Source organism: Gastrolobium bilobum, unplaced genomic scaffold (genome assembly GCF_033153095.1).
Source record: "Gastrolobium bilobum isolate Gb01-03AN ecotype WA unplaced genomic scaffold, APGP_CSIRO_Gbil_v1 utg436, whole genome shotgun sequence".
Taxonomy (NCBI): domain Eukaryota; kingdom Viridiplantae; phylum Streptophyta; class Magnoliopsida; order Fabales; family Fabaceae; genus Gastrolobium; species Gastrolobium bilobum.
In genome coordinates, this window is record NW_026898220.1 from 187363 (window position 1) to 204139 (window position 16777).

The 16777-nt window shown below is 31.9% G+C and overlaps 1 protein-coding gene across 2 annotated transcripts in view; it reads left to right on the top strand.

The window, feature by feature from the left end:
• The first annotated feature begins 10105 nt into the window (after nt 1–10105).
• LOC133313927 (protein CHROMATIN REMODELING 20) overlaps nt 10106–16777 on the top strand; it is a 35448-nt gene continuing 28776 nt past the window's right edge. The window contains exons 1-3 of one of the 2 annotated variants that reach the window (XM_061515343.1): nt 10106–10343; nt 14632–14756; nt 14918–14980. In XM_061515343.1, coding sequence (XP_061371327.1) covers nt 14634–14756; nt 14918–14980 — 186 coding nt within the window. In that variant the 5' untranslated portion in view covers nt 10106–10343; nt 14632–14633. Of the gene's footprint in view, nt 10344–14631; nt 14757–14917; nt 14981–16777 lie in introns of those variants that run through there. The other variant, XM_061515344.1, reaches the window with a different exon arrangement.

A 16777-nucleotide genomic window follows, 5' to 3' on the forward strand; every position in this document is an offset into this window, starting at 1 on the left:
ATTGCTGTAAATATATTTAGAATACAATAGCATCTGATATTGTAATATTTTGCTGTGGAATTGACAGTTTTCTCATCAAGGTTTCTTAGTGATTTCAGACCCCAACAATGATAAATTTTTGGACGTAACAATTCTTAATGGTGTGTTGTTGATGCTATTGACATCAGCACTTCACTTTTGGTTGTGCATTTTGCCGTAATGATAAATGTTACTCCATATAGTGCATAGCAAAATCATGCCTTAATTCTAAACATTTCTGGTTGTAAATCTTTGGCTAGAGTATACTAATTGTCTTAAGCTCTAAGGCTATGTAATCCTCAAGAAGTCTGATATACCTGAATGGATACTTTGTAGTAGTGACTTCAATTGCAAATATATTTGAATTGGTCAAACAAATGATCCTTTCTTGTCTTCCAAGAATCAGACGGAAATATCACTGCATCTGTTTTGCAATTCCATATTGTACTGCCCTTTTTCTTTTCCATCATTGTGTTTTACTCCATCCTTATTATTGAATGAATACTCTTGTTGTCACTTTTTGGTTGCTGACTGCTTTTGAGTTCTATATTATGGGTTGATCAACCTGACCATGTGTATATGATGGTGCATGTGCAACTGTTGGTTGGTTTGGCTCTTGCAGCAACTTGTTGGATGTTAATGTGAGATTTAAAGTCAAATGTTCTTTATATGTTCTGCTTGTTCTAATTTTCTCCCTATTTTATATCAGATGAAAGATACTTCGAATTTTCCTAGAGACTTGCTTTCCTTTTGAAAACTACAAAACTACGAGAATGAAAGGATCATTCTACAATGCAGAAAATATTTACACACAAGTTCAAGATTTACATACAAGTTCAAGGAAATTGTAAATGTTGATCAGCCTACCACTAGCTATTGGAGCAGAATTTGTAGAATTTTTGTCTTGTTAGGTGTAGTATTTAGAGATCGATGTAAAAAAGGAAGTTTTTCTTCCAAAAACATAATGTACCACTGTAATATGATTCAAAATCTTGTAACATTGTCCAATACATGTCATTTGACATATTGTCCAATAAATGGATCTTGTAACAGTATTAAAGCTTAGAATTTTCCTTTTAAATGTATGACACCATTCAACATGAATGTTGTTAAATTTAATTTCCAACCAATATTTTGTATCCAAGGAGCCAAGAATATGGGAAATTGAGGATATTCCTCATTTATCATTGTTGCAGGTGTAAAAATATATAAATAAAGATCTCCTAGATCTCCAGTCATCATATATCTGTATAAGTTATGTGCATGAACTGACATTTTAGCAACATTTACATGTAAACAAATCATGTCTTGTCTCTGTTCAGTTTAGCATGACAGCTATCTACCAATCAAAAAAACTTCCATGACAGCTTCCATGATAGCTTGCAAAACCTCCTACCATTCAAAAAATTCTTGCATGACAGCTTGCAAGACATCCTACCATTCAAAAAAGCTTGCATGACAGCTTGCTAAACCTTCTACCATTCCAAAAAAACTTCCATGACAGCTTGCAAGACATCCTACCATTCAAAAAAAGCTTGCATGACCTCCTACCATTCAAAAAAGCTTGCATGATAGCTTCCACCACCTCTAAAATATTGCATGTCAACCTCCATGGTAGCCTGCAGGACTTCTACGAGCTCTTAAGTTATGTTCATCCTAAAAAAGAGTTCGCAACCAAAAAGTGAAATAAGTTAGTCTTCTATGATATAAAATCACAACCAGTATGAAGCACATCTTCAGTCATCATTTGCAGGAGCTACAATAGTATCATAAATAATAATACATGCGTATATGACAGTTGAGAGATATATGGAACACAGAAAACTGGTGCAGTTGTATTAACACTTGTCACTTGAGAGACATTTGGAAAATAATAAGGTGGTGGAGTTGTATTAGCATTTGTCAATGGAGAGATATATCGAGAATCATAAGCTGATAGATCTATATAAGAGGTGCTAGAATCTTTAGCTGTTGTACTTGAAGCTTTTCCTAAGTCACAAAAGAAGATAACAACAATAATCATAAAATCACGTATAAATAAATAAATAGTATGATACTAATTAATTGATTCATTGTACATGTATCAACATGATTATGTCTTAGAGATTTAGATGTATTAGCACCTTGAGATTTACCAAGAGCTTGTGATTGATGTCTCTTGCAACTTTTTTTTTCCAGCTGACTTTTGAGTCTAGCATTTGTAACTCTCCTTGCTCGAACACGTTGCGGATCTAAGACTTTTTTTGAATTTAATGTGTTATGCTCATCTATCTCTTCATCACTAGTCTTACAGTCAACTGCAGTCTTATCAATCATGCCACTAGTATTTTTTAAAATCATTTCCAATCTTTTTATCCCATGCTCTAGGTGATCTTCAGCCATTTTGATTGTTTCATCTGTCAATGCACCTTTGGTTGCAAAATAAATGGCTTTCTTCATTATTTGACTCATACGAGAATTTATTCCTTGTTTACCATTGTTGCAAACCTGTTTGCCATTGTTGCTTATACTAAAACCATCTTTAGCATTTTTTGTCCACCTCTTCAAGATATATTGAGACGATATTTGAAATTTTTTGTGAAAGTTAAGTTGCATGAAGACATAAGAGGCCAACTGATTCAAACTTTCTACAAGTACATTCAATAGAGCAATTTGCACTTTCAAATGTCACGAAATATTGCTTCTGATCACCAGATTTAACTAACTTGTAACAAAACAAAGTGTCACAAACAAGTATATTATAAAAATAAAAATCTAATTTAAATCAAAATTCCTCACCAAAGTTTGAACAACTCAAGCTAGTATAGGAATATAGCATTGAGAGGAACAACAGCTAACAGAATATATGAGTACCTATGCACTTCACATACAAACCTGCAGCACAAGGAGTCCCTATCACTGTAAAACATTTCAGGCAAATAAACTGATGGCAATTAACTCCATACAAAACCTAAACAGTATACTTACAATTCCTGTATCATAACTTCATATCGGAAAGGCATTCCATAATAGAAATAAATTACAAGCCTAAAAACAAGGAAAAGAATATAGAATGCTCGAATAGTCAGAACCTTAGCTTTATTGATAATAAATTTACAATATATATGGAAATTAAATTGGAAATAACAAAAGTTATTGCATAATCAGACAAGGAAAACAGTGATGCCATGAAAGATGCATAAGGTTAGCTTAAAATAAAAGATTACCATCTGAGAAAAGAGTTAGCTTAAAATAAAAACCAAAGGCTAAAACAACAAATGCTGCTATTTGTTTTTAATGATGAATTGAAAACCAAACTTTAAGGTATGTAAAGCAAGGTTCATCCTATATAAAAGAAATCATAAAAAATGAATCCGACAAAGTTAACATGGAATTTGTGATAACTCACAGTTAGCTATTTTAATCACTGGTTAAATATTGATCGTAGATATGTTGTTCATAATCCAATATGAAGCACCAAAGTACAAAGGAGTTGAAAGGTAATGATTACCGGGCGCAAAGGAAGACCCGTAGGACTAAGGTTCACATTCGCTCTTGATGCACCAAAATGGTAAATCGATAGCGGTAAATGCTCTGACAAATGAGAAAAAAAGTTTCCAGCTAACAATGGTCACACTCACCTCTTACTCTTTGAAAGCTTTGGAAAGAAATAAAAAACAATGAGAAAGATGAGAAAGAAATCGAAAACTTCATTTACAGAGTAATAGATGTGAGGCGGGAGTGAAAAATAGAAAGAAAAAGAGGGAAATGAAATAAAATATTATTAATAAATAAAAAATTAAAAAACAAGCCACTATACTGACGTGGATAAATGAATCTATGTGTAAGCTTTTTATTTGATGGACCATAGAAAGTTATATGTACCGGGACCGCTTGAAATTTTCTCCCCATTGTGGACTACAAATAGAACTAACTCCATGTCGTCCCACTATTGGCTGGTGATGGTGGTTTAGATCATGGGACTTTATATGTTGGGCCCTTCGTATTTGAGCCTTCTGGTACATATCCAGAATAATTTTATAGTCGATAAATATAATGGAAATAAATAAAAGATTTAAAGTTTTTAAATTTACTTTATATAATTTTATTTAATGTTCATCAAAATACATATAAAAAAGTGTATGGGATTTACGTGGACTCATGTGAAGAAAAGAGAGAAAAAAAGAAAAATGGGCTTATGTACTTTTATGTGTGTCTTTTGGTAAACATTAGATAAAGTTATCTAAAGTAATTTTACAAACTTTAAACCCATAAATAAAATGAGATAAATTTTTAATTGATTTTAGCATAATAACTTTATTATTTTAGAGATAATCTTTATGAATTTCTGATGATATGAAGTTCAATAATTATTGTATGGATTTCAAAGCTCGATTAGTCTTGAAATTATTGAGATAATTTTATAATGACTAAAATTCATGGAGATTTTCAGGAAAAATAAAATAAAAAATATGTAATTCCTCTTATTTGTTGCTCTATCATAATGGTTATCAAACGTTTTATCTTATTCATTCTTTTTTTTTTCACATTTATACCTGCATGATAGAAATATTTATTTTATTTTATTTTTTTATACATATGGGAATTGAACACATAATTTAATACAACATATTAAAATCTCTCATCACTAAACCAAATATAGTAGCTTATAGAAATATTTGTTTTGGAGAGGGGCAGTGTGCACTGTGCACTATTCCCATTTGATGTTAGATAAAGTTTATCCGATGTTGCAATCGTATATTTTAAGGGAAAATGATTTCTGCCTTTAAGGCAGAAAACAATTCTCTGCCACTGAGAGAAAAAAATAAGTGAGATCCATCATTTTATGAATTTCTCTCTTTCATAGAAATATTTTCTACAGCAAAGATAGAAATTATTTTCCTATATTTTAATTGAGAGGAAGTTTCTGCCATTTACTAAAGTTTTTCTTTTCTTAATTCTTCAAATTCTAAAAGTTTTTATGATTATTTTCTGGGCAATATTTTGAAATTGATATTTTGCAGATCAAAATAAAGTTGGAATTAATATTTTACTTATGCTGGTAGACTTTTGCGATAATAATCTTTAACAAAAAAATAAGTTCAAGTCGTATATAGGTCAAGATTCATAAAACTCTAAATAAATAGGCAAAAAAGAAGAAGGAATAATATGAACTCGTATAAATTGGAAGCATTGGGAGTCTGTTGGATACTTGGGATTTGCAGATTTATTTGGAAAATCCTTTGGCTTGTAGAGATCTTGTTTTTAGAGATTTGATGGGCATCTCTAGCCGTAGACTTTGTAATGCTACTTAGTTCTTTTATTTCCCTTTGTTTAAAAAAAATAAAAAATACATGACACTACACATTGAGCAAAAAAATTAAGTATTAGGTTAAGATTTATTTTGCCGATAAAAAATTGAGAAAATAATTCATAATTCTCCCTCGCCGTACCATATGAAAAATATGTTTATTCTGTGAAGTTGTAAGAATTCATTATTCCTTTTAGCAACATTTATAAACAATGCCCAATTCTAAGGAACCATTCCACAGAGGAATGGCTTTTATTTAATTCTTTCTTGAACCAGAATAACCCAAAATGAATGTGTGGTTTAACGCAAAGGAAAACTATCAGCAACTTAAGAAATGAGAATCTAAATAATTGAATGTGGATCTTATTGTATAGAAAATGGCATCGAAGTGGGAAAAAAAATTAATTTTTTACGTTGAAAGATTAAAATATTGATAATCTTTAATCAAGAAAAATCAATTTAACCGATGTTAACTTTAATATAAGAATGATAAAAGGAGTCTATGAAATTTTGTATAAAAAAAAATGTTTTGATATTTGCAAAACTTGCTCAAGTAAATGACGGAATAAGATGTCAATATTTAAGTTAAATACACAATTAATCCCATATCTCCATTTGATTTGGATTTTGGTTGTTACAATTTTTTTTAATATCGAACCTTATATATCTTATTATGGTGATTTATATCTTTTAATTTTTTGTAATAATATACTAGTTTTTATTCTTCATAAATAATTAGTCTTATAATTTTAAATTATTAATATATTAGTTTAATATGAAAAAAAATTAAATTATTTTCTTTTATAAATATTGATATCTAGAAAAATTTATGAGTAACGCTATAGAGAATAATTATTTTCTTCTGTAACATTCTCTATCACTAGCAATCATAGAAGATATCACATTATTTATTAAATCGTATTCTAATTGAACGGATAAAAATTATAAAAGAATAAAGAATACGAGATTCTAAAGCAGGTCATAAAAGAAATACCTGCACCACTAGGGTTAGCCTAGTGGTGTGGGGTGTGTGTGTTAAGAGTGTGTGTAGTGTAGGGTGTTGTGTTCAATTCCTTGTAACCTCAAAAAAAAAAAAAATACCCTTAAAATTCCATTATACATTAAATAATAAGTTATGTTCAATAGTATATGTGTAACACACTACATTACATCATCATCTAAACTAAAAGAAAACATTTATACTCTATTAGGGCAAAAAAGTACAGTCACCCCATAGGTACACAAAAATACTCTGAACTCCGTACGGTCCTCGAAGTCTTTAAGATGTTGTATAAATGGGTTATGAATAAGAAGTTGGAAGAGTCGTGTCTTTTCATTTCGAACAGTCGTGTCTTTTCGCTTGTGAACAGATTCTTTTCGCTTCTGAACAGACGCATCTCTTCACTTGCGAACAGTCGTGCCTCTTCGTTTCCGAATAGTCATGACTCTCTAGCTTGTGACCTTTCATCTCCTATAAGCACCTATTTCCAGTGGATCCAAATAAGAAGTTTTCCTAACTCCTTAGCAAAATTCTATCAAAATTAATCCTTCCATACTGCCTTGGTTTGCGATTGATCAGCGTTCGTTGTGTTCGCCGGTGTTGTTTCTTCTGGTAGTGCCATCGTCGAAAAAGAGGTAACTCGTTCTATCATGGGAGGCATTTGTCCACTAACCTCACGAGCCATAGAGGGGGCAAAATTGCTTTAAAGATACAATATATAATACTGGGCTTGGGTTTAATTTTCTGCAATTTTTACTACCTTGCATATTGCTTTATAGTTTACTGTGATTACATTCTTTTTATGTGTGATCGTGTCTTCAGTGTATCCCATAATAGATTTTTACACTATCAAGATAACACTTCATTATACTCCAAGGATATACATACTAGGCATGCTTATTTTCTGGAAAGATTAGCATAAATATAAATACAGGTGAGATAAATCTCATTAATATTGAGATTTTCAAACTATAATAAGTCCAACCGCAATAACAGAAAATATCATTCTCTCAAAACATATTTATAATAAGAAAATAAAAAATGAATAGCAAACATAGAAAACAATGTGTCACTTTTAACTGAAACTACTAAAGTCAAAATCTTTGTGGGTGTTTCGGCATGTGAAAGGTTCTGACTGGCGGAGCTCAAGCCAAATAAGGCGTCTCTTACAATATTACAATCTGAACCCAAATCTTTGTGGGTCAATCCACATTAGAATCATTAAGTTCAATATTATATTATGTTAATATTCATTTGGTACCAAATGAATTCCTTAGTTCTATAATCTTGATTCAAGATCAATCTCATAACTAATATGAATAAATTCACCAAATTCACAAAATAAAAGTTTTAGAAGATAAAAGATAAAATAAAAGATAGAAACTAAATTTGTCAGAATAATGACACCTTTACAACTTTTAAATAAATAACTTCAGAAATACTAGTTTTAGAAATAGATGAAGAAAAGTGAAATTAGGAAAATGATGTTCTCTTCCAATATTACCTTTCTCTATCTCTCACTTTCTCTCTCTACCCCTTCCTTTCTAAATGCCGTAAAATGACTTTTTTTTGGGAGGAGGTTCTTTATACAGACTTTTGGAAATAAAATTAATATAATATACTACGAATATATTTTCAAAGATTTATTATTGGTCAAAGATGCCAAAGATATTTTTATATATAAAATTCTAAAGAATCTAATCATTACTTTATAAAAATCTAAATAATCTAATTATTATTTCAATAAAAATCTAAAGTTTCATGATTACTTTGGACAAATATGCTATTTTTCAAATTTTTTTTTTCAAAGATATTATTGTTATTTTTAATTTTTTTAAGGTGTTATAATTATACTCCTCTAAATAAAATGTTATCCCCAAAATTTAGTGTAACACCTCCAAATTTCTAATAATTTTTTTTTTGAATAAAGAATTTGTCAAAATTCACATTTTATTATTTTATTTGAATCTAATAAATGTCACAGAAGCTAATCTAAATCAAATTTGGAAAATATTACCGCTGCACTTGTAACAGGGACAAGTGCAAGACTAACTAAAATATAATCTTATTCCAAAATACATATTCAACATAAATATTTAAAAAATTAAAATTAAAATTTAGAATATGAATATATCCAATACATTTATTAAATCATAAATCTAGCTTGAAATTTCATACACATTATACTCATTGCCCACTGCTAGCCCCATATTTTACAACCTGTATCACTAAAAATCTGCTCCCCCGAAGGATCATCGCAGCCAAACAAACACAAACACAAAAGTCAGCAAAGCTGGTAATCCTAATTAAAACACAATTTAAATAACTCAAATATAGTAATCAAATTAAATATATAATTACATAATAATTGAATCAAATATCAACTTCAATATTCATCATATATATATATAATTATGATTAAATCAATTATTATCTTTATTAGATTCATTTAGTGAGAAGAGAACCATAGTAGACCCGGAAAATCCTGTTGCCAATTTATCCGGTGAACCAGGAAACCCTGTTGCCAGCCACGTATAATCAAAATTGGCCATATCAAAATATCAAATCCTAGTGTGCACACCTATTTCTAAAGTTGCTAGTAGTACCCTGGAAAACTCTATTGCCAGATACCACTTTGGGAAGAACGAAAAACATCATTGTCATATCATGTAATATCGAAGACATAAAGTCTAAAGGTTGTGATCATCACTTTCAAGAGGTACCATTCCAAAAGCTATCTTCCCACTGTTATTTATTACAATCACACAAAATCAATAAAATTCAATCTTGTCACAATCCTTATAATTGAAAAATTTCCTTAAATATTTTTCGTAATTTTCGCATCAATTTAATCAAGATTATAATTTCCAAATTCAATTTTTCAAGAATATCGTAATTTCTAAATCCATCATAATTTTCAAATCCATAATCCAATAATATCATAATTTTCATATTCAACATCAACCAGAGTAAAACCCAAATCCAATAATCATATCATAATTTTCCAAATCATAATTCAAATATTCACATCTATTAGAGTAAAACCACAGTCCAATAATTAATCCAAATAATTTCTGGAGGTTAAAATAATTTAATTTAAATACATAAGGGTTACATATAATATATATAAACATCCTAAAATTTTCCAAGGATTAAGATTATATTTAATAAAATTAATATAAAATTATCCTACGATCACCTAATGGATTAGGTATACCAAATTTAATCTAAAACTAATTTAAGATGCCCGATCAGGATTACTTAGTTTCATATAAATATACATACATATATATATACGTATATATATATATACATATTATTATAATATATATATATATATATATATATATATATATATATATATATATATATATATATATATATATATACATTACTTAGTCTACATCCGGTGAATGGATCCAGTCGCATCTGATTTCATTTTATGGAAAGAAAACGGCAAGAGTTTTTAAAATATTACTATTATTATCAGCGTTTATAGATAAAGTTAAGGGTTTCGATTTTTCTGTGTAGACACATATTAATTCATGTTGTAGACGTTTGATCCATATCTATTAAAAAAAAAAAAAATATTGCACAAAAATTGAAAAATCACTAGTAAAAAAAAAAATAACTCTCCTACAACATGAGAAAATATTTTTCCTAAATTTAAACATATAGAAATTTTTATTTATATATAAGTAAAAAATAAACTTTAAAACCTTAACCAGTTATTATTATTATTATAATTTTTTTTTTTTTGGGTATCATTTGGCCTCCCTCTCCCTCCTTTCATTCCCCGGGTCTCGAAACCTCTTCAAATTCCGCCAACTACAATCGCGTGCAAACACGCACAACACAACGCAACAGATATTTAAATCTTTTTCCTGTTCTGTGCCCTTTTAGGAAAGATCAAATCAAATCAAAGAGGTTGCTTCCGAAGTCATTTTCCTCATTTTCTATGCAAACCTAAAGATCCAGAAGCCATTACCACAAACACATCCCTACCTTCCTTCCTCTGCTTGGGCCAGCGATTAGGTAGTTCGCTTAGTTACACTCAACTTGCTGTTAATTTTTCTAGCTTTATTAAGAATATTTGCTTTTAATTACAGCCTTGATTGCTCGAAATGTTGGTTCTGTCAATTGAGATTAGCTTGATGTTCCACTTCATTTTTTTGAATATAAATGAATAATGTTTGCAATGTTGAATAATTGCCTGTCCTTGGATGGTTCATAACATGTTTAATTAGTATTTGCTGTTAACCACGGGACTAAATTAGCACCGTTATTTTTTAATCGCTGAGTGAAATTGTAGATACAAATAAAGCTTTTTTTATGCATTGCTTATTGAGAAAATTTCCCAAACCAAGGTGATTTTGATATAGGACAGCTCTGTCTGACACACCAACAAATTTGTAATGAAATTTGTTTTTTCTCTCTACTCACTGATTCAGGTGAATTAAATCAAATCAAGTAGGTCATATTATAGTGAAAGACTCAGTTATATGAGTTTTATCGTTCACCTAATGCTTCAGGTTTGCTTTGTAGTATTGATGTTGTTAAGGGGTTAAGTAAAGTTAAGAGGGCATGCAAATGAGGGATGCCTGAGCTCAAAACTATTGGCCACTTGTCTTTTTTTATTTCTTATTTTTTTTTTCCGTTCAATTGGCATCTTCCTGATCTGTAAAACTGCTATTTCTGGCATGTATTAATTGCCAATTATTGGCTTTCTTTTACTAATGGATAGCCTTTCATTCTAGGCCCTAGACTTTACTGGTGAGTTTTGATGAAAAAGCGCTGTGGAGCTCAATCATCTATGCTTTGCTTTTAGAAATTTTTATTTCAACATTATAGGATCATTTCTTGGCTCTGCAGTATATCTAAACAACTCCACTCCCCATTAAACCCTAACTAGTGAGGGTAGGGACGAGGACAATCCTTGTACGCAGCTTTATCCTTGTGTATTTGCAAAGAAGCTGCTTCCTGCATTTGAACCTATGCCTTTGCAGTTTATCCATTTCATGAAAAAATCGTGTTTTCTGCAGTTTGATATTTCTTTTTCTGTCTAATTTCATGATTTTGTGAACTAAACGAAGTCGATAGGTTTGTAGCCTTGCTATTTATCCTAAGATCTGATGTATTTGTCTATTTGCTATTAAACTTGGATTATTTTGTGTTTTTTGAATGCATAGTTGTGCAGATCACATTATATTAATTTGAAAAAAATATAAAATTGATGGTTTCCTGCTGGTCTTTCTTCTACTCTAGTTCATCTATTGTAGGGTCTTCCTTAATGTTTCTAAAGAACCATTCAACCCAAAAGCTTAAGCTGTTGGGTGGTTTTATATATCTCAACACGCCCCCTCACACGAGAGCTCACTGACTCCCCCTCACACGAGAGCTCACTGGACTTGAAGGGTGGACAATGCACAGGCCCACCTACCTGTGCGAACAAAGAAATTCCACTCGAAAGAAAGTGGGGGGCGGCGAGAATCGAACCTGGGACACGAGGCTCTGATACCATGTAAAGAACCATTCAACCCAAAAGCTTAAGCTGTTGGGTGGTTTTATATATCTCAACAATGTTTAACTTGTGCGCTATTGGTGTACTGCTTATTTGACAACTTGACTCTACTTTTACTCAAATTTGATATGATTCTGTTTTGTTTTAATTTTTGTTGCTGATTTTATAAAATGCTGTGTCAATTGTGCGGATAATCGAGTATAGCATAGAACATTAAAATTGATTCTCAAAACCAAGGCACTGCTATTTATTATTTTCCATGCTAGTGAATTCATATTTATGGTTCCTATCTCGGACGAAGAAGATAGAAGCTGCTCCTACTAATTTATAAAATTGGGAGGGAGCTTGATGGATTCCAATAAGCTTATAAACTTGAACCTTGTTGCTAAACACTAGAATGCTTAATCTAAAGTCTCTAGGGCTTGCCTAGTGGTAAGGGGGGGTGGGTAGTAGGTGCTGTATTTGATTCCCAATGTATTACAAAAAAAAAAGAATGCTTAATCTAGCAATATTTGATTCTTTTCATTTTTAAAATGTTTTAACAAAACCTGCCGTTCCCTGCTCAGCATCAGATTGCCAATGCCTTAACAAGACATCTTTCAACCTTGAGGTTTTGTGAACTTCGTGATAAGCTCTGTGTGATGGATCAATTTTCATTGCACCCCTCAACCTGAGTTTGAAGAGACAATATTAGAGTAGTATTTGGATTATTCACATACTGTTCTGAATTTTGATGACTCAGCACTGATATGGTTCTGTTAGGTTGTTAGAGCTAGTCTAAACGAACTCTGTTAGGCTTTTACAACAGCCTCAAGATGTTATAACAGCTAACTGATTCAGTTGGCAGTTATATTCAGTTAGCTGTTAAGTAACTATCAATAGATGTACATGAACTTCTGTGCAAATCAATCAATCAATTCAGTTTGTACTTTGAGACAATTCAGAAAACATTCAGTTTTCTATATACTCTTTTCTCATAATTTCTCTCAGTTTCTCACACTTTTTAGGAAAGTTCTGATTCCATTGTTGAGAGATATAAAACCATTAACGTAGCATCACCCAATAGCTTAAGCTTTTGGGTTGAATTGGTTCTTTACATGGTATTAGAGCCTCGGTGTACCGGGTTCGATCCTTACCGCCCCCACTTTCTTTCTAGTGGAATTTCTTTCTTCGCACAGGTAGGTGGACCTGTGCATTGTCCACCCTTCAAGCCCAGTGGGCTTTCGTGTGATGGGGCGTGTTCAGAGATATAAAACCATTAATGTAGCATCACCCAATAGTTTAAGCTTTTGGGTTGAATTGATTCTTTACATCCATTAAGGGGGCATTTGGTAGAGGGATAAATTTTAGAATCCCGAGAAATTGACATTGGGAATCCTATTTACCCACGTTTGGTATAAGGATTATGAAAATTTTCCTTGGAAAATAAGATTCCCAGGATTTAAAATTGTGAGCAAAATCCCAACAAGATCGAGTGGGTGGTATTCTTGGATTCCCACCCAGTGGGAAATTTTTCCAAATTTATTATGTCTAAAATATCCTAAGCCCTAGCGTGGTTCACAAAATCTGAAGTTCCTTGGACATTCCCTTCACGCCAATGTTCCTCTGCTTCATCAAACTGAGAGGCTCTCCCTACGTTTCTGTGGAAAGATGCATTTGATTTGATGCCATGAAGAACAAATCCATCACCAAGGCTTTGATAGGGAAAGAGACAGAACTTTGAAAGGGAAAGATGGCTTGCTTTTGTTCTTGTTTTGGTTCCTCCAAACGCAGAGAACAAAGGCGCAAAATACACCATGCGACACCCTTCATCTTCTCTTCCCAAAGCTTGCATTTTCTTTTGAAATTCCATCACCCTTTTGTTTCGTTCCTGAGACATTGCGTGGAAAAAGCATGAAAACATTTTTTTTTTTTAAATTGTTGGTCACAATGCTTAAGTGTTTGCTACTACCTCTGCTGAATTTTTTAAGCATTTGTCTAACGTAATTGAATCCTGATTGCTGTTGTAGCGAAATGCTTGTGGCAAGCTGGAGCAACCCACTATCTCTTTTGTTGGGATAGTGATCTTACTGATGAGGATGAAGAAGACGACGATAGTGATATGGAGGAAGAGTATAATGAATTGGGAGAGGACTTTGAAGATGGAATAGTATACTCAAGTTCAAGGGCAAGAAGTGCTAGGGATGTGAAGTCAATTGGATTGAACTCCAATGCTCGAGATAGGAGTGTTTATGTTCATCTTGTACTGAACCTAGTAGAAAATGATGGGTCGGTTGAGAATTATAAAGGGTAGTTTTGTAAAATCAGCCCATATTCCTAGCAATAAATAATAATTGATAATCAACCAAACATACAGTCAGGAATTGAACTAATATTGCTGAGAATATTTTGACCTACCAAACAACTTTTGGTAACATTCTTGGGAAATTCACTTTCCTATCATATTCCTGGTAATCGAAAAAAAAAATTTCTCCTTTACCAAATGCCCCCTAAGATTAATTGTGTCGCTGTTGTTTGTGGATATGCCAATTATTTGTGTCTTCGATCTTGTCTTTTTTAAAGAACAAGGATAATAGGTGAAATATTGGGTTAATGTATCTGACTTATAATTTTTTTTTTTTTTTTTTGGGGGGGGGGACCTATTATTCTTGACCATGATAGCATTATTTAAAATATTTTTGGATACTGTTTGTTGTTCTAGTATTTTCCATTGCTGTACCTTTTCTCCATATTTTAGTTGGCCTCTTTGTCATTATGTTAGAAGGTTGAATGTTGTTTGACCTCTTGTTTTTTTTTTACTAGAGATGGCTGGAAAAACTGACGATGAAGTGGTAGATATTGAGAGTGATTCTAGTGGTTCTTTCAATGACGATTCAGACGATGAAGGATCTCTGCCTCCTGAAATAGATGACAGCATGCATCTTGAGGTCAGTCATATAGATGTTTTCTTTCTTACTTTTTTCTTTGTTTATATACTTTTTGGTAATAAAATTCTGCAGACTCATGTAAAAACCTAGCTTTCTATATTTTCTTTCCTCATGTAAACTTTAAGGTGCTATATTTTCAGATTTTTATGTGTATCATGCAGGAACCTTTGACCGAGGAGGAAATAGAAGACCTTATTTCTGAGTTGTTAGAAGTGGAGAGTAAGGTAATATAATTGATTACATCACATACAGACACATGCAATACTGCTAGATATATAATTCTTTGAATCATGTATGTGTGTGTATTGAGGGTGAGCCTTGGAGCAGCGGTAATGTTGCTCCTTGTGACCGGAAGGTCACGGGTTCGAGTCTAAGAAATAGTCTTTTTGCAAAAATGCAAGGGTAAGGTTGTGTACAATTGACCCTCACCTCTACTCTCGCAAGTCGGGGAGCTATGTGCACCGCAGTTTGCTCGTTTATGCGTGTGTATTCTTTTTAAGCTTTTCATTGTCTCTTTTGGGGTAATTGTATCATCTCGTAATGTTCAATTTTAATTTTACTATAGTTTCTTTCTCATTTTATATTAGCTTCAACTTATTGAAATCATTTTTAGTTTTTTTAATTTTTTTTTTGTGGAATTTAGGAAAAAAATTAAATATTTCTAGTTTAGGAACAACTATCACTTTAGCGGTTACTTATTAATCACTCTTTGAACATTATCTAGTTGAGTTGTTTATTGTTTCTAAATATGTAAATTTTTTTATCTGGAATTCGTTTTTGTATTTGTTAGAATATTAGCATTTATGTTAGAATTTATAGTCAACTATGTTTATGTTGATTATATTAGATCATTAGAATAATCAGTTATTGATCATGAAGCTAGCCAATCTAATATTCTTACGGGAGCATCTAGGTGTCTTTGCATTATGTGCCCAAAACATCTCAATCTATGTTCTCTCATATTTTAAACCGTTGGTACCACTTTTATTTTTCGTCGAATATCTTCATTTCTTATCTTATCCATTCTTGTATGACTACATATCCTCATTTCCGCTACACCTGTTTTATGTTCATGTTGCTTATGAGTTGACCAAAATAAATAGCTCCTTATAACATTGAAGACCTTACTGTTGTTTTGTACAACTTTCCTTTTAGCCTAAGAGAAATCTTGTGGTCACCCAAAAACTATGATGTACTACGTCATTTCATCCATCTTACTTTGATTCTATGATTTACATCTTCATCAATCTCTCAACCTTTTGGCAAAATTGATCCCAGATGCTGAAAATATTTTTCTTGAGTACCTCTTGTCCAAGCAAATGCACGGAATCTTGATCTCCATATATTGCCGGAGCAAACTCACACTTTCATATACTCAGTTTTGCTCCAACTTAGTGTAAATACTTTAGATTCCATTGTGCTTATCCACCATTCTAGTTTTCTGTTAACATCAGCCTTTGTCTCATCAATAAGCACAGTTTCATTTGCAAATAACATGCACCATGACACTTCATCTTGGATATCTTTTGTTAGTTTCATCCATTACTAGAGCAAAAAGAAAAGGACTCAAAGCAGAGCCTTGGTGTCGACCTACCGTGTGTGATAGGAAAATAACTTGATGTTCCATTATAAGCCTTGACACATGTAGTAGCACACTAGCACCATTATTCATATATATATATATGAATATGTAATTTATTTATTTATCGAACAAGAAATATAGAGAAGGAAAGTAATGAAATACAGAAGCAAAGGAATAGACATCCTCTTAAAAGAAACAAAAAACGCGTATGTTTTGGCTCTGGATTCTAGAATTGATTGAATTAGAGAAATGGGGTTGGGGAAGATTAAGAGATTAATGAATGAGATGGGAAAGAATGGTTCTTTGATTAAGAGTGACGAAGGAATGCAAGAGATGAACTCTTACAAGGGAATCCTTTACTACTAATTCTCCAAAACTGTCTGTCAATAAGGATTATCTCCCTTATATCCACTATCTAGGCATCACTCCTACTTCTCTG